This window comes from Kogia breviceps, chromosome 11, assembly GCF_026419965.1.
Source record: "Kogia breviceps isolate mKogBre1 chromosome 11, mKogBre1 haplotype 1, whole genome shotgun sequence".
NCBI classification, from domain to species: domain Eukaryota; kingdom Metazoa; phylum Chordata; class Mammalia; order Artiodactyla; family Physeteridae; genus Kogia; species Kogia breviceps.
In genome coordinates, this window is record NC_081320.1 from 95,658,580 (window position 1) to 95,677,757 (window position 19,178).

General features: G+C 35.0%; 1 protein-coding gene across 13 annotated transcripts in view; it reads left to right on the forward strand.

The window, feature by feature from the left end:
* Positions 1-19,178, forward strand: part of ROCK2 (Rho associated coiled-coil containing protein kinase 2) — a 136,683-nt gene that overhangs the window by 36,803 nt on the left and 80,702 nt on the right. For all 13 annotated transcript variants that reach the window (XR_010835643.1, XM_067008110.1, XM_067008105.1 and 10 more), the window contains exons 2-3: positions 15,747-15,828; positions 16,848-16,948. Coding sequence is in view for 12 of the 13 variants with exons in the window: in XM_067008110.1 (XP_066864211.1) it covers positions 15,747-15,828; positions 16,848-16,948 (183 nt within the window). In the remaining variant the exon portion in view is untranslated. The remainder of the gene's footprint in view (positions 1-15,746; positions 15,829-16,847; positions 16,949-19,178) is intronic.

Sequence of the window (19,178 nt, forward strand, 5' to 3'; positions counted from 1 at the left end):
TGACCTTTGTATAAATCTGGTTATTTGCCTTTTGTGTTGAGAACTTATCTAGGAGTCAGAGACTTTTGAGCCCTCACAATTCTCTCAGTGTTACATATACTACAATAATGTTGGCAGTTATGAAGTCTGAAGTCTGAACCATATGAGTTAAGTACAGGAATCTCCCACTTAGAATTTGCTTGACTTTTGATCCCAACTCCACCTTTAACCTTTAAAAAAAAATTTTTTTTTTATTGTAAGTAAGACTTTACAGTAATGGCGAAACTCATATTTAGGATTTCCTGAGGGTTGCAGTCAGTGGTAACACAGGTAATGCAAATATAGTTAACACTACATCCCTTTAAAAATTCCCCAGATTTTGGGATCAGATTACCATAATGTGGACTAAGTTAGAAGGAGAAATAAAACATGCCAATACTTGTTACAGGGAAATTTACCGGGAAAAGAAAGTATCTTTAGGCCATCTTAGTTTGACTTTTATTTTACTTAATTAGTTCAGCTCATTCATAAAACCTCTCAAAAAATGTTGACACAGCTTTTATATTAAATGATTGGTTTCACACTTAGGAATGTTAAACTACCTTTTTGTGTTTTATGTTCTTTTATTTTTTGTTGTTACTACTTTTTGGCAGTTGTTGAGGAGAGTGATTGAAATAAGGTTTCTGGGTATAGAACCCTAATTTGTAATACTATTTCTATTTGAAATTAGAATTGGATTTATACATTTGGATTTCATTCACTGGTAATTTGTAAGATGGATGGGGGTCATGTGTGTAGCTAATTAATGATTATCAAACCATGTTTATTAATACATATATATGTACATGTGCACATACATACAGTTTTGTGTGTTTCATTTTTAGAAGTATTGGGTTAGATTCAGATATGTTTGTATTAAGATATTATTGCCTGTCATTTTGGTGACAATTATTCAAGAAAGGAAGATCAGCTGTATTACCTAGTGCCATAGGAGAAAATAGCATTTATAAAGTGAGATGCTACTGATTTGACCACTTTAAATTATATATAGAAACCGGATAGATCATTTTGCAGAGTTTTGGACTTATACTTTTTTCTTAAATACAAACAATTTAGTATGTTTTATTATACTGTAAACTACTTGAGATCATTGTGGTTAGCTTAATTATAATCTTGGTATCAATAGTTTTTCAAGGGAATACGGTAATAAAATACCAGAGACCTCTACTTACGTATGTCCTGTGGTTCATGCCATTGACTTAATATGAGTTTACCATCATTCTTTTTCCCAAGAGAAAGCTTGATTTCTCCATGTATCTGTATTTTTCAGTCAAGTCTGATACTGCTAACTCTTGTCTGTCAGCATTTGGATTGTTTATACTGTATGTTGTACATGCTGTTGGTAGATATTTTCTTGCTGTATTAGCTGACTGCAATACTACAGCTTTGTTTCTGATGGAAATAGGTTTGCTCACTAAGCTCTTTAGAGCAGGGACATTATCTCATTCATCTGTGCTATAGACATATTTGGCAAAATGATATCCCAGAACTATCAAATTTAACAGTAGAGTTCTTTTTACCTGTTTTAGTATTCCTTTGCTATGATTGTGAAAGGGAACTTATTTTGTAATTGTATCTTAAGTCCTTTGTGTTCCAAGGACTTTGTGTATTTTCAGTCATTTACTAAATATTTATTTGCAACTACCATGTGCCAAGTCCTGGTTTAGGCCTGGATTAGGTCCTGGGAACGTAACTGAGCAAAATAGATAGAAATTCCCTGCCATCAGTTTAGATTTTAATGGGCAGCCAGATAATAATAAATAGTTAAGATAATTGTATGTAAGAGTGATTTATGGTAAAGAGAAAAGAGTAAAACGAGGAAGATATGACTGTGTAGGGTGTTGATAGTTTAGAAGGTGCCTTTTAAGTAAAAACCTGGTGGAAGTAGGAGAACTGGGCATGCAGAAACGTGGATGTGAGCATTCCAGACAGAAGGAAATAGCAAATCCAAAGGCCATGAGTCAGGAACGTGCCTTGGTGTGGTTTTTTAAAAAAACACTTTTAATTTGGTAACAATTTCAAACTACAGCAAAGTTAACACTTCTGTGTACACTTTGCTAGAGACCTCATTCAAGTTTTGTTAATTGCCCAAATAATGTTCTTGAGACAAAGAGGATCTGATCCAGGACCATGAATTGCATCCAGCTCTCACGTCTCTTTAATCTCCTTCAATTTGGAACAGTTCCTCAGTCTCTCGTGATTTTCCTTTGTTCACATACTGAAGATTACAAGCCACTCATTTTGTAGACTATTTCGCAATTTGGGTTGTCTACTGTTTCCTGATGACTAGACTCAAGATATGTATTTCTGGCTGCAGTTTCACAGAAGTTATTTTGTTTTATCCTTAATGAATCCTTTTTGGTGGCATACAGTTCATCCTATTAGGTAGTGTTAACTTTAGATCACTTGATTAAAGATGATGTCTGTCAAGTTTCTAGTGCCCCCCCATGCTACCCCATAATTAATAAGTATTTTGTGGGGAGATACTTCGAGACTATGTAAAATCACGTTTCTATTCCCACTTCAATCCACTAGTTTTAGCATCCATTGATGATTTTCACCTAAATTAATTTTTACCATGGTGGTTGCCAAAGGGTGATATTCTGATTCGAGTATTCCTTCGACTTTTATTAGTTGGCATTTTACTGTAAGAAAGAGAATTAATTAATATCTCTTTTTAACTTAAAAAATTTTTTTTTAGCTGCACCACACAGCATGTGGGACCTTAGTTCCCTGACCAGAGATCGAACCCATACCCCCTGCAGCGGAAATGCAAAGTCCTAGCCACTGGACAGCCAGGGAATTCCCTTTACTTTAAAAAAAAACTTGTATCTTGAAGTAATTATAAATTCACAGGAAGTTGCAAAAATAGTCCGGAATGGTCCTGTGTACCCTTCACCTAATTTCCTCCAATGTTTATATCTTACATAACTGTAGTACATTAACAAAATGAGGATATTGACATTGATACAATGCATATGTATAGTTCTGTGCAGTTTTATCATCTGTGCACCTCCTTACTTTTGGCACAAGGTCATCTTAAAATTTTCCTGTTCTAGTTCTGGAATCAGCTATTTCTCCAAGGAGCCCTAATTTTTTTTTAGTGGAGAAGAGTATTTCAAAACCATGGTCTGTGTGGCAGGTAAGCTCATGGCTGTTGAACTGTCTCTGCACTCAGACCCTTGCAGTGGGTCAAGGAAACATGGGGGTGTCTGTGTACACCCACATAGATAACTACATATGTATTTTTATATGTTTTTATATATTGGAAATCACAAATTTACACTGATACCTCCAATTCTAGCCCAACATCCTGTATTCATTCTAGCTCTTTTTCCCCCCACATTTGTACCAGTTCTCCCAAAATTAAGAGCTGGTTCCTATTATCATATAGTTACTAATTTGCTCAGTTGTTTCGTATGCAGCCAGCTCACCACCTCACAGAACTGTGATGTTGCTCAGATGTACCGTCTTGTGAAGGCCCTGGCAGCTGCTGGACTACCTTCCTACTCTGTTCCACTTATTCCTTGTGTAGGGCCCCTGTTGTGATTTCAAAAACCTTAAGAAGGCCAGTGTGGCTGGAGTAGAATGAGTGAGAATGAAACTAATAGGGGATGAGGCTTGAGAGTTAACCAATTAAGTGGGTGAAGTCTGATCATGAAGAGCCTCATAGGTCATAGCAGAGAATCTGTGCTTTACTCTCAATGAAACGGAAGGAATTGGAGGTTTTGAGTAGAGGAGTGATGGAATCATCTCTGTGTTCCTTGAAAATAATCTGAAGGAGAAAGGAAGGGCAAAGCTGGAAGCAGGGAGACCTGATAAGTAGGCTTTTGCAATAATTCATAGGGTGGTGTCTTGAACTAGTGTGATGGTAGTAGGGGTAGTGAAAACTGGTGGAATTCTGAATTCATTTTGAAGGCAGTGCTGGCAGGATTTGTAGGTGTTTGGATTTAGGCTCTTGAAAGAAAGAAGTCAAGCTTGACACCAGAGTTGTTGACCTGAGTATTTGGAAGGATGGAATTGCCATTGACTGAGATGTGGAAGACTAAAAGAGGAAGTGGTTGCGGTGGAAAGAGGTAGGGGCACAATTTTGGATATTGTCATTTAAGATATTTATTAGACACCCTGAAGTGGAGATATGAATCTAAAATTCAGAATTTTAAGTATCTTGAAGAGCGACAATGAATTTGAAAGCCATCGGTACGTAAAGATGAGATGAGATCTCCTATGGAGTGAGTGTATTTAAAAGAGAAGAGGCCCAAGGACTGAGGAGAAAATCAGCAAAAGAGACTGAGAAAGGGCAACCAGAGAGATACATGGAAAGCCATGTGAATGCATTTTCATCAAAATTAAATGAAGAAAGATTTTTAAGAAGTAGATAATGAAGTATTGTTCAAATATGCTTATAGATCAAGTATAATGTGGATTGAGAAATGATAATTAGATTCGAAATGTGGAGGTCATTGATAAGCTTGAGAAAAACTTTTTAGATAGGGTGGTGGCGGTGGTGGTTGTTGAGGGAGATTGATTGGAGTGAGTTCTAAAGAGAATAGGAGAAAAGATCGGGGGTGATGGCATAGATTTCTCTTTCAGGGAGTTTCTCTATAAAGGCAGAGGGAGAAATAGAATGATAACTGTATGGGAAATAGTCAAGGGATTTTATTTTCTTAAGAGCGGAAGAAATAACAATATGCCAGTGGCAGTAATCAAATAGAGAATAAAAGATGAAGAGATGATAGGTTGGCTGTGGTGGGGGCAGAGGGGAGTAGTTACAGTGTTGTGTGTTAGGAGGCAGGAGGGGATGGGAGATGTAGTGTATAGGTGAGGGGTCGGCTGTAACTATGAATGTAATGTAATGTAATTAATATATAATATAATGGCAGAAAAGAAAGACTATATGGGTACAAATGCAGGAATATGAACAGATTTGGTGATGAGAGCTTGTGTAAGTTCTCGGTGATGTAAGAAGCCAAGACCTTAGCTGAGAATGAGGTTGGGAGAGGAGATTTTTGAGGTTTGAGTAGAGAGGAGAAAGTGTGAAATCATGCAGGAGAGTGGGAGAGAGAATGGACCAGGGAGATAGTCTAGGATTGTCAGTCAGCAGAAGGCCACTTGAGCATGGTTGTGTGTTTTTTAAGTCACATTTAGTTCTGGAGGCGCAAGTACTGAGTAGAGGGAGAGTTGCATTTAACCAGTGATGTAGTTCTTCCAGGAGAGTATGATTAAGAGGAGCATGAGGGTGAGCACAGGGCAGTGATTATGATGATTGACTGGAATACGAATTATGTCAAGAGTAAGCATAAGAGTGGAGAGGATGAAGGACAGTGGAAAATGATAGGATCTGGATTGAAGGTCCCTTTTGAGTCAAAAGATTTGAGCTAGAAAGATAGGAGGTGGTGGTCAATGAGTAGGATGTTTAAAATTGAGATTATGAGGTGTTGCAGTTATTGGTAATGATAAGGTTAAGGAGACCACACAAGTGGATTGTCCAGAGTATTAGGATATCTAGGAGTATAATGACATCACCAAGAATTATGACAGGATTAGTGTTAGAGAGTGTGTCAATTAGCAAGGAACTAAAATCTTCAGAGACTGAGGGTTAGTGACGATGAGTGGCGGGTGCATAAGAACGGGCGGGCGTGGTGGGTGGCTGATGATGTGTTTCAAAGCTCACAGTTTGCAGAAAGAGGAAGAGTGATCTTAGATTGACCACTAGAACCAAAGAGAACATTTACCCCACCTGCAAGATCTACCATTTGAGAGGGTTGTAATGTAAGGTAGGTAGTGTCATCAAGGGAAAAAGTAAGGTTTCTGCTAGAGCAGGAAGGTGAAAGGAATGGTCATAAAGAAGTTCCAGATAATAATTGAATTGCATATCTATGTGAATAATACTAACATAAATACCTACTTTCTTGCTTTACTAAGTGTAACTTATTTAATCTTAGATAATTGTATCACCAGTGTTTGAGGGCAGACTCTTATCTGTGTAAGGTTTTATGAAAGAACCATTAGAGGAATCAAATTGAATGTGAAGAATTCTGTACTTAAGGAATTTACAGCTAATAGATGTGATAAGCACTGTGTAGGAATAACTGTTGTAAGTAGAAAGTGACATGTTCATTGAAAGAACATGTAATATGTCAAAGTTCAAAAGATGGGAAATTTTTATCCTGGCATATCAGGGAAGGTTTCATGGAAATAAACTGCATTTGAGCTGGTCTTGAAGCAAAGATAAGATTTGGCAAGTAGAGATGATAATGAAGAACATTTTCTTATGCTTAGCACTCAGTCATGGTACATGGTTGCCCCTTGACAAATGATTAGTAAGTGTTGAATGTTCTGTGGTGAAAGACTGATATAAGCAAAGTTATGAGGGTAGAAAGATCAGTGTGAAAGGTTAAAGTTTTGTTGGTCTAGGCAGTGCTCTCAAATAGAAATAATGTGAGTAAAATATAAAATTAAAATTTTTCTGGTAGTCATATTTAAAAAAATAGAGGTGAAATTAATTTTAATAATTATTTAACCCAGTATAACCCAAATATTATTTTAACATGTAAAATATTAAAAAATATTAATGAGATATTTTATATTCTAATTTTGGTACTAAGTCTTTGAAATCCAGTGTGTATTTTATAGTTACAGCATATCTCAATTTGGGCTATCGCATTTCAAGTGCTCAATGGCCACCCCGTAGCCAGTGGCTTCTGTATTGGACTGTACAGATCTAGAGCAAATATGAGTGAAGAATAGTAGAACAAGGGGAAGTAAGATTGCAGAAGGCTGGTGGGGCCAGATGGCACAGAATTTTGAATGCTAGTTAAGGGTTTTCTTTTCTAAGCGTTTGTAAGCGTTGAATAATTTTAAGGAGGGCATGAAATGTACAGATTTAAATTTCAAGAAGATTGACTACTTAATAGTAGGCTGGAGATGGGTTGGAGCAGTGGGTGATTAAAGGCAAGGAAACAAGTTAGTAGGTAATAAATAATCAGAATCTTGAGCAAAGCATAATGGGGAATGGAGTGGAGAAGGAAGCACCTGTGAGACCTTAGAGGAAGTATCAGCAGTACAGAGGGAATGACTTGATGTAAAGAACAAAGAAAGGGATTTCTGAATCTGACTTACATAAAATGGCACTGCTTATTAGATATAGAGTAGGTAAGATTTGAATGAAAAAATATGAATTGTTTTGGTTATGTTGATGCCAAGATGCTGGCTGAATATTTATTTACCCAACAGTCTTGGGGCATATATTCGCTACTTTAAATATGAAAAATAAAAATGTTTACCTTTAAGGATAATAAAAATTCATTACGTTTAAGGAATTTGTGGTCTCTAAACTATTACTTTTGTATTCCATCAGTAAAAGAGTTTTGAAATATCTTCAAATAGATATGTCTTATTTATAATTTGTGTACATCTATTAAAATACCGTGTACGTTATAAAATACACATAAAACAGGAGTTCAAAACTATAAGCTAAATCTGTAAACATATTTATGACACCAGAAAAACTTTTCTCATTAAATTAAATATGCTTAATTGCTTTTAAAAGTTTTGGCTTCTTGTTGTTACAGTGAACTGAAGATAGGTTTGAAGTTCAGTTTATTTTGCTACTGCGTTGTAAGGACTAGCAGGATTTTTATTTTAATTTCACAAAGATATATGGATACAAGTGGAAGAAGCACAGTATATCAGTGGCTGCAGTTATTAATCACAATACTCATTTTTCAGTTCCGTCCACTAGCCATACAACTTTTTTGTGTGGTTGTTGAAATTCGGTTAGTAAATTGCTGTTTTCTCTGATGAGGCCAGTTCTTGAAAGCAAATCAGAAATAATTTATTTTTATATTTTAACATATGGCTGAACATCTTTAACTGGGTCAAAAAATTATGTTTTCAAATTTTAAAAACATGGATGTGAAAGTTAAAAAACAATTTTAATAGGCCAAGCATCTTACTATCTGCAAAATTCACATATGGATGGAAACATTTCCAGACACACGCTGTTTCAAAAATATTCCTTCTGTAGCAAGAATTTCTTCTAAAAAGAAAGTTTTTCTTTTCTTTTCTCACTTGTTGTTAACATATTACCTTTACTGAGACAGAATCTATTAATTTTTCCCCCCAAATGTCTGCCAGCATACTATTAATAAGTACTCGTTATCATAGGCAAGATCAGATTTGGAACACTTGCCTTTTTATAGAATAGAAGAAAAATGGTAATTCATCTCTAAGTTCAATAGCTTTTAAAAGTTCATTGTGACAAGATAGCTAGAAAACTTTTATGTGAAATTAAAATTTTTTATGGTCGTTCTTCATCTCACTACAAAGAATTGAAAAATTCTGTTACACTTTAACAATATTATTTTTATAAATTTTACAGTGTTGATGACATATGATAGCACTTTGTGCTCTTATGGATTTAATTTCTTAGTTGTAAAAGCTGTTCAGTGAATGAATTCCATGTATATACTATATGTAATGTAGTTCTAGAGGCAGTTTTGTATTTCAGCTAAAGTATCAGCTCTCTCAGTGGTTACTGTTACAGAGGATTTTCCTTCAAACTTAGTTTTATTAAAGAAGTAATTTACTATTGAGAATACAGTATGTTTTCTTCATTACAACAGTATCCAACCATATTTTAACTGATCAGGTTAGAAAAAGTATGTACTTTCTTCCAATTGTGTAGTAAACCTCTTTTATGGAGTAATTTATTTTGTTGCTTATTACATCAACTTTTTCAATATTTTTTTTCTGTGTGCGTTCCAAAGATACTTGGTCTCAAGAAAATGTATTTTACGTTTTTATCATATTGTTTTTCATACATTTCAGCCATTAGAAAAATCCAGTGTTTCCCAATGATGTCTGAATTAAAAACAAAAAAAAGAAACCTTTTTTTGATGTTAAAGAAATGTAACAAGTTTTATTTTTTTATTTTAATAAAAAATGAATTAAAAATAATTTTAAAAAAGAAACAAAACTAAAACACAAGGCTTTCAAACATTTATCATTAAGCTCAATGAAAATTTGCAAAATTCTGGGTAGCACACAGGCATTAAATATTATGCAAATAATTATAGAGATTTTTTTTCATGTTCCTGTTGTTTAGGTTTTAAAATTGTGATGGCTTCAGTGATTAACATGAAATATGAATTTCTGAAAAACTTTGTGTTCTGCAAAAATCATGCACCATAAATAACGCAGCCTACGAGAATAATAGAGTAGGAACAGACTGTGCAAAACCTATACAAATTTTAACCATAACACTAACAGAAACAATAATTCAAATAAAAATAGAAACAAAGTTAAATCTCTGTTGGCATTTGTACCCAGCATCACAGACATTTGAATATCTGTAGCCTTAAACCCTGAGGCTTGAGCTTTTTTCTTTGAGATTTAGGCCTATGAAGGCCTTTATTTCTATAGCCTTTTTTATCAGGTTTTTGTTTGTTTTTAGCGAAGGAAGATATCTTCTCAGCTTTTTCAACTGCACTTGTAACCTTACTAGATAGCTTAATATCATGAACAGTGTAGGGGTTTTTGAAGCTACTATTTGTACTTTAGTAAGGCATTTCTGCGTGATTTTTGGCTTTTTTCTTAATGTCATCCTATATTGCTAAGGCTTTCTCTTTGAGAAAGCTTGCCCATCTTTTTTTTTTTTTTTTTCGGTACGCGGGCCTCTCATTGTTGTGGCCTCTCCCGTTGCGGAGCACAGGCTCCGGATGCGCAGGCTCAGCGGCCATGGCTCACGGGCCCAGCCGCTCCGCGGCATGTGGGATCTTTCCGGGCCGGGACACGGACCCGTGTCCCCTGCATCATTAGGCGGACTCTCAACCACTGCGCCACCATGGAAGCCCTTGCCCATCATTTAAAAACATTAACAAGCTGGAAAAAATCACATATATTACTTAATAGCCGAATTATTCCCTTACTTTCCAGTTACATGTGGGATAATTTGTGTTACAGAAATTCAGACTATAGCAGTACATCATTAATGATTATGGATGTAATTCCATATTTCAAATAGGCTTTAGGTAATTTTTAATTTGGGGGGCGGTGATGTGATTAGTTTGCCATTGTTTTTAGCCTCATAGTTTGGGAAATAAGAGCTTATATAAGGAGTAGGTTAAGAGTTAACACTGCCGTTTTCTTTCTGTTTGTACTAATTGCATTTTGGTATTATCTTAAATCTGTGATTATATACATTAATTCACTTTAAAAATAGCTTATTGAGGTATAATTGACATAAAATAAATTGTACATAGTGAAATTGTACAGTTTGGTAAGCCTTGGCATATGTCTGCACCCCAAAATGGAATGCTTTTTTAACTGCTTGGTAATCTTTCTACTAGTAAATTTTTAAAAATCTGGGTACATGTAAGCTGTAGTGTGTCACAATTCAATGAAAGCTAACAAGAGTGAGATGTTGCTATGTTAAAATTTTTTAAGCTTAAATGTGTAAAATTGTAATATTTTCTTTTTGCACCTCAGTGGATCATCTTATACATTCCCATTGAGTACATTTACCCAACTCGGGAGATTTTTGAGGTCCGTTGGATATTTGTTGGATACTTGGAAATATGGTACTGAGTCCTAGGGTAGAAGTAGATAGAGCTATCAGCCATAGAAGATGGTTCTCGGAATAAAGTTCACATATGTTTTTGTTTCTCTAACTACTCCCTTTGAGTGTAGGAGAAATTACGGCTATTTGTGAGTTCCAATTAAGGACGATTTTATGTTCAGTGTTTTTAAGTAATTTTCTTTTAAACCAGTGATATTAACGTGTCTCTAAATTGATTGACAAGAAATTGTTCCTACTTGAAGTACTGTTATTGCCAGAAATTGATCAATAAGCAGAGGAATTGTGTATGAAATGATAGTTGGTAATCAGCCTTTAGAAACTTTAGATTTGCCTAAACTATTAGTTTTCAAATTGATTTAGCAATGAGACCTTTTCTCTGCCAAATAAAAATTTATAGACTACCAAAATGTAAAACAGACCAAAATATAGTGCATTAGATTCCCTTACCAAAACTTGCTCACTTCTTTTATTTGTAGGGAAGTGCACATACAATGGACAAAAGAGAGATGGGACAGATATTGAATCTAAAAGGTTTTAAACTTTTTTCTAATTTTTAGAAGTGTTACTAAAAAAAAAAAAAAATTCCCTCAGATGTGTAGAAGAAATACTGCTTCCTGGGTAAGGAAGAGGTACACCTTGCTTCTGTAGTTCTACTGAAAAGAATATTTTGCTTTTTCATTAAAAGTAGGTGGGCCAGGGACTACCCTTGTATAGTGTATTGGTTAAGAATCCGCCTGCCAGTGCAGGGGACACAGGTTTGAGCCCTGGTCCGGGAAGATCCCACACGCCGCAGAGCGACTAAGCCCATGCGCCACAACTACTGAGCCTGAGCTCTAGAGCCCGCGAGCCACAACTACTGAGCTCGTGTGCCACAGCTACTGAAGCTTGTGCGCCTAGAGCCCGTGCTCCGCAGCAAGAGAAGCCCCTGCAATGAGAATCCCACGCACTGCAACGAAGAATAGCCCCCGCTTGCCTCAACTAGAGAAAACCCACATGCAGCAGTGAAGACCCAGCGCAGCCATAGATAGATAGATAGGTGGGCCATTGAGTCTGTACAGCTACATAAGTAGTCAGAGGGAGAAAAGAGCATGTGCTTTAAAAACAACCACCAACAACTATTTTTGTTTTGCCAAAATGTTCTTCACTGTTCCTAGTGGTAGTTATAGAAGTAGCAGAAAGAGCTACTTCTGATTACAACTTTTGCTTTTGTTATGTCCCACAGTGGCTCTGTCCCCAAACACTTTTCCATTTCCTGATACATTCCCTTTCCAGTGGGGGTTTTTATGAGAATTAAATGAGAAAGTGATTTTACTCTTTCTGGCACAAAGTTGGTGCTTAATGAATGTTGATTTCCTAGTGCGATTTGTGGGTATATATTTTTGCCCTTTAATTTTCCTGTGAACTTGGTTTGTAAAGTACTTGGTTGTGCCTTAAGAAGTTCATTGTTTAGATTTGATTAATATTTGACTGGAAAACTGAGGATATTATGTTTGTGACTATAATGGATGTGATACTGAAATATTTTCAGTGATTGTTTTTATGTGGGATATAAAATGAAAGAGTTAAATCTCGGTAGTTTTAAAAAATATTAGTGAGAACTGTAGTGACATATCAAATAATAGTGACATGTCTAATAATAGGGAAGGACAGTTTTGTGTTTGAAATTCTTTTAATTCCATCTCAGATTCACTCAGCAGTGCAGTTCCACTTCTCCTTTACAATTGCTGGATTGGTTTTAAAAATTACAAGAAACGTATTTTTCTTGGAAGATGGGATACAGAATATAAGGTTGTATGACTCCACATGACCCCTTCCCTCCCATTTTCAAACACAAATAAGGATTTAAAAGTGTTTGGAGGATAAGTCTCTATAATAGCAAACCTTCATTGAAATTTAGCAGACTTGGGGAGTTTTTAACTAATTTTTGTCTCATACTTCCTCTCTGATGAAGTAGACAGTATATTAGATAAGGTATGTGAAAATGCCTGAAAATAGTGATGGCATACAGCTTTTTAAATGTTTTACTGTTTATTTGCCTCTGTGATGTTTTTATCTTGTCAGTTAATTGATTGTTGTCCAGTACATCCAAAACAATTTTAATGATGTATAACACACACACACACACACACACACACAGAGAAAAGTATATATACTATATATATTGATATATAGCATGAAAGGCTTAATTAAGATCAGTGGGAACTGTATTCTTTGTTCAGAGGTTCCCCTTCTCCACAATTCAGAGTTCAGGTTTTAAGCAAGTTTTTATTATAATAGTCCCTTAACTGTTCTAAATATGAGTTTTACTCTCTTAGACACCTATTACTTCATTAATGTACCACCTATATTGTTTTGTAGAGAGCTTTAAGAGCTGATTTTACCATAGCTATAGGTAAAGATTCATGAAAGAGTAAAATCGAGTCCAATGCTTCATTCCTTCTTGGCAACTAAAGTATAAAAGCCTCTGTGTTCAGGAAAAGTTAGGAAAATAGGCCATTCTATATATTTTTCCACCATGATGATTGTAATGGGAAAAATTGGGTGTTGGCTTGTACCTGTTTATTCAGAAAGAGAGTAGGATAAATCACTTTTCTCTCTGCCGTCCTTTGGTGCTAACTTTTTACATACAGACAACACAAGTCAGTTCCAGTATTACAGCTGATTCACGTATTTTAAGCCAGTGATATTAGAGATGCGGGAGATCTGGTAACTGGGCAAGCTCTGGGGGCTTAGCTTAAGATTTACTTGAAAGCTGTGTCTGATCTACCTCTTTATGCAGTTTCATATGAAACTTGGGCAATAAGATTTTTTTTTTAGTGTCTTTTTTAGGAGCTGGGATTTTCACTCCAGCTACCTACCGTAACCAGCTTCCCAGTAATCAGTCTGGTCTTCGCCCATTACCACATTTAGGTTCTTTTAATTCTCAGTTACTGGTCTTACTGCTTTCTGCCCTGAAATCCAGTAGATCTTTGTGACTTTAGCTCCTACATTAGCTCCTACATTGCTTAGCATTTTTCTTTCTCGTTCTTGAATATTTTGTGGTGGTGGTGTTTTTTTCCTTTTAGTGGGGCTATGACTTCTAAATGTTCTCCTGTCATCTCTGTGCATTTGAAAGTAGGGAAAGGGACAAATAGTGTTAATTTTCTTCATTGCTTTGAAGTTTTAGTTGTAGGCTTTTCTTTAATATGTTTTATTCTTTTAAAAGTTTCTTTATCTTAGCTTTAGTATCACTTTCTATGAAAAGAATCACAGTTGAAATCACAAGACACTGAAAAAAAAATCTTACTTCCAAAGGTTTATATGAAACTGCTTAACGAGGATGGTCATAGACATAGGCTTTCTTTCAAGTCTTGAGGTAATCCAGCAACTGTAACTCAGTATCAATTTTGTGTACTGAAAATACTAGTATCTTTTAAAAATTCAGAATTTGTTTCTTAAAAAGTGGTACTAAATAGAATAAGTTTCAAATGTAAAAATTTATAAACATAGAACCTCAAGTATAAATGTAAATATAATATAAATATGTATTAACCCTACATTATCTTCTGATGTAAATTATTAGCAAATTAAGGTATTAGTATTATTCAAAAATAAATATTACCAAAAAAACTTAATGCACAAATGAAATAGTATGTGATCTTTAAGAAATGGTTTAAAAAAACCAAAATAGTATTATTGTTGAGTTGAGCAACTGTTCAAAGTGTTCCAACTGCTGAAAAAGCTCTCTGACTCTACACTAGTGGGTTATATTATGGGAAAATATTTATAAACTGTTTCCAGATTTTTTTCCTGTTTATTTAATCTTTGTGTAACTCCATTTCTCTGATAACTTTCAGTTCTTCTAGAATTAGTAAATTAAAAACTCAAGTTACCTTTCTAAGTTTTGCATGTAATTTTCCCCACATTTTCTCCCTACCGAGATCCTCAAAAGTTCTCTTCATTACTGTTTTGTTTTCTGCAATCCTCCAGCTTCCTTCTTTCCCCTTTCAAGCTTCCACTGGTGGTTGAGATGAGGGAGATGAGTTAAGTATATTGAACCTCTAAGATTTAGGTAGTATTTAGCTACATCATTTTCTAATAGCAAGACCTTGGGCATGCCAAAGTCACTTATCTCTCTGAACTTTAGTTTGTTTATTTTTTAAATGAGAATGTCTCCTTCTGCCCTCCTCAGTTACTTGGGGATGAAACAATATATGCACTAGTGTTTAAAAAATACTGTTTTCTTCACAAGCATATCCATTAAGTAATTTGAGACTTGGTTTGTTCCTTACTAGTTTGTTTTTTTGTTTGTTTTTTTTGCGGTACGTGGGCCTCTCACTGTTGTGGCCTCTCCCGTTGCGGAGCACAGGCTCAGCGGCCGTGGCTTACGGGCCCAGCCGCTCCGTGCCATGTGGGATCTTCCCGGACCGGGGCACGAACCCGCGTGCCCTGCATCGGCAGGCGGACTCTCAACCACTGCGCCATCAGGGAAGCCCATGTTTCTTGCTAGTTTTTTTCACTCCCACCAAGATATATGTATGTACTTTTTCATATTTTGATTATAAATTTAATGCATGCTTGTTGTAGAAAGTCTGGAAAATACAGAAAACTTACAGAAGAAAATAGAAAGCTGAACAGTGCATCATCCTGTTTTTATGTTTTTAGGGGAAATTTAGTTTTGAGCCTGAATTTCCTGAGGGTAAGGATAGTTAGTGTCTCACTTATTTTTAGATTTTCTATTCTTTGTATACACTAGGCACAAAATTAATGCTTGTTGAATGGGAACTAGTCTGGGTGTATTTCTTAAAGTCAAAAAAGAGCTTGGTAAAATTTTACTGGACATTGGAAGAGAGAAAAGACATCCGACTAGCAAAAATAATAGTGGATGCATATTTTAAAATGACATTTTTCTCTTGGCTAAAAGTACAATGGAAAACATGATAGGGTCAACCCTAATATTCTCTGGCAGAAGTTAGGAAACTATTTAAAGCTATTGGATATGGTGCCACTGGGGGCAATTTCATATCAGAGTGGATTGACATTTACTCAGTGAGAACAAAACAATAAAATGTAAAGGCTTTTTCTCTTGAATGCTTGAAAATTGTAACAACTTTCTTTTTTCTCTTTTTATTTCTTTGTTAAACAGGATGGCTTAAATTCATTGGTCCTTGATTTGGATTTCCCTGCTTTGAGGAAAAACAAAAATATAGATAATTTCTTAAATAGATGTAAGTATGTGTAAACTTCATACTTGATCATATGACTCTACTTTTGATAAGAGATTTATGTTTAATTAATATTATTACAGTCCACAAACTTTTAACTTATTAAATTTAAATTTTTTTAGTTTGCCATTTGATTTATTTAAATACTAATATTCTTTATTTCAAAGCAGAACTGCCAAATCAATTAAAGTATGTAAAGTAGGTTAAGTTCAAGGTTTTGATTAAATTAAGATTGCTTAGAATTTCAGGACAGGTCATTTATGGCAGTTCCAAGAGAAGTTTTCAATTAATGTTAACAACTCTAAGACTTAGCTTTACATTATCCAGTAGACTTAATGAGCTTTATGTTTGTATAAATATAGACATTTCAGTCTAGTTAACGAAAGATAATGTGATAACAGTTATTGCCATAAATGTAGTAACTATTAATATATGCCAGTATTGATGTTGCAGTGAAGTTGTAAATGAAGTTGAATTCTGAGAATAAGAAATTCTCAAAATAATTATATACACTTTATGTGAACACAGTATGCTCTTTAATTTGGAGTTAATCAGAGACTAGGCTGTTTTCCTAATTAAAAAATCTTATCTATAGTTATCAAATCTACAATATGTGATTACTATTTTTCAAAGAAGCAAGCTACCAATATTCGTGATTGAGATTAGCCTTGCGTACATTCATAGCAGCTTTCTGCAATGATTCAGAGTGTACTCCGGGATTGCCTGGATCGTCACAGTTTCAGCTGTCATATAACTTGCCAAGCAACAGAGTCAGAATAGTTTAACCGCTACTTTTTGGTAGTCATTAATGTGTTTATATGTGTTAAACCAGAGAGTTTTGTCCTTTGATGTAAAGTATATGTGTCGTAGAGTTTTAAATAGCAACATTTAAAAATTGACAGAGTTAGCTGGAAACTAAGCCCAGTTTCTTGAAATAAAAATTTGTTTACAAATATGGTGATTATTTTAAAAGGTTGCTTATAAATATGGTGATTGACATTATGGTGATCTTTTTACTGTAGATGAGAAAATTGTGAAAAAGATCAGAGGTCTACAGATGAAGGCCGAAGACTATGATGTTGTAAAAGTTATTGGAAGAGGTGCTTTTGGTGAAGTCCAGCTGGTAAGAAAGAACTTGTTGTGTTCCTTTTATTATTTCTTTTAATGACATGGTTTTGTGAAACATCATCAGTGGCCCTTGAGTAAATCTAATTTCTGTGTCCGACCATGCCAGAAAATTAGTTTTATGAGCTTGGTCAAGTCATTCCATCTCTGAGGGCCTCAGTATCTTCATCTATAAAAAGAGATAATTGTGCTCCAAATACCAGGTCTTTTCCAGCTCTGAAACACTGGGATTCAGAATAAGGCCAACTTGGCTTCACTCATGATCTGCCTAGCAGTTAATATTCTTCCACAACTACTGTGTTTTTATTTAGTATGTTCAGATTAATAACATCTCTGCTTAATTAACTGAGATTTATTTAGATATATGAGAAACCCAACAAAGGCATTTTAATAACTGAAAGTAAACATAAAATTCACCTTTGTAGACAGACCAAAGTGGTAGCACTGGAAATACTTCTAAATGTTTGCAAATATTTCACATATTTTATTTATATTATTATATGAAGAACTATAATGTAATATTCCTATTTTCATCACCCGAATATGAAACTCTTCTTCCTTTTTTTTCTTCTTATAGTTAAACTATGGAGTTAAATTCTGTTTTTAACTTAATAGTGCTTTACTCTTCTTGACGTAGCACCAAGAAAAACTGACTATGTGCCAGCATGGGTTTCTCTAGGAACAAGTCATGACAAACTAACCTTTTGTCTTTTTCTCTTTCATTCCTTCTTTCTTTGATAGGTTTATTGAATTTGTAGATCAGGATAGTGCAATAGGTGTAGTATATATCCATAAGATATTTGAAAAAGTCTGACATACTTGAGGATGGTACGGAGAAGTGTCAATGAATAAGCATATGGATAGGGAGCTTTGTAACTACGTTAATAGCTGTATTCTAAGGAGCCCGATGAAGGCATGGTTCCTTGGACAGAGACCCCCCAAGGTCAGGTTTTAGGATTCTTTCCTCTACTATTAAACATTTTATTAATGACTTGTATGGAGGCAATGGTGGCATGTTGAATAACTTTGCAAATGAGTTAAAACTGAAGTATGAAGATGAGCCAAAACCCAGAAATCATCAAATGGGGAGGTCATTAGCCAAATAGAAGAAATGAAATTTAACCAGGATAATGACCTGTAATTGGGTGTGAAGAACTCAAGGAATAGATTGCTTAACAGTGATTATGAATTAAAGAACAATTTTCCTGAATGTAAACCAGGCACAAGTCATTGGTGATGTGGCTACCCAAAATAGTAAAGTTTGGACTGCTGTAATAAATTTCTAAGATAATAGAGATAGGTTTTCTCTAATTTGAGATGACTGGGCCATACCTGGCATATTTAATCCACTCTAGATGCCCTGTTGCCCTGTTTTAAAAGGGATGAATAGTGCTCACGGACTTGAAATAATGCCATCTGAGGTATGATTGAAGGAATTGAGACGTTGATTGGGAGTAGATTTGAAGAATGGGCTACCTTCGAAAGTAATGAGGTTTTGCTTTTGTTTTATTTTTGTTCTTAGTCAGTGAAAGTGCTGAAGCTTCAGCTGGTAGAATGCTCTAGTGGGTAGGGTGGGAGATTAGATTACATGACAGTTGATATGACAGTTTCTGTAAGATAGGGAAATTATAAAGTAGTTGAATCCTAGCTCTGCCATGGTCAAACTCAAAAGATCATGGTGAGTTCAGGCAGATTTCTCAATCTCTCTGAGTTTCTAACCTGTAGAATACAGATAATAACAACTATGTTATGAGGGTCGTTATAGGAAACTAAATGAATTAACAAAATAAGCCTGGTTGTAGTGTTCTCTGAGTGTTAACCATTATTATTATTTAGTATTCGATATAGGAGTCATACTATTGTGGGCATGTTTCAAATACAATACATGTAGTTGAAACAGGCACATTGTTTCTTTATACTTTATTGTGGTTAGGGAATAAACACTAGAATTTGAAGTTGTATTTTTGGAGGCAAATATGACAGACCTTGACTTGTCATGTTTTTGTGTCAGGGTAGTCATTGTTCTGTGTCAGATTAATTTGATCATTAAAGTTCAATATGTTAAAGGAAAGGAAAACATAGAAACAGAGGCTTTTATTTTTGTTGTTAATTTCCATCCCGTGTTTCATTTTGGCCACAGGATATGCAGAAACGAAGTCATATGTTTTTAAAAATGAAAAATATTTTAACGTTCCACTAATTCGATACCCTGACCTGAGAGCTTGTAC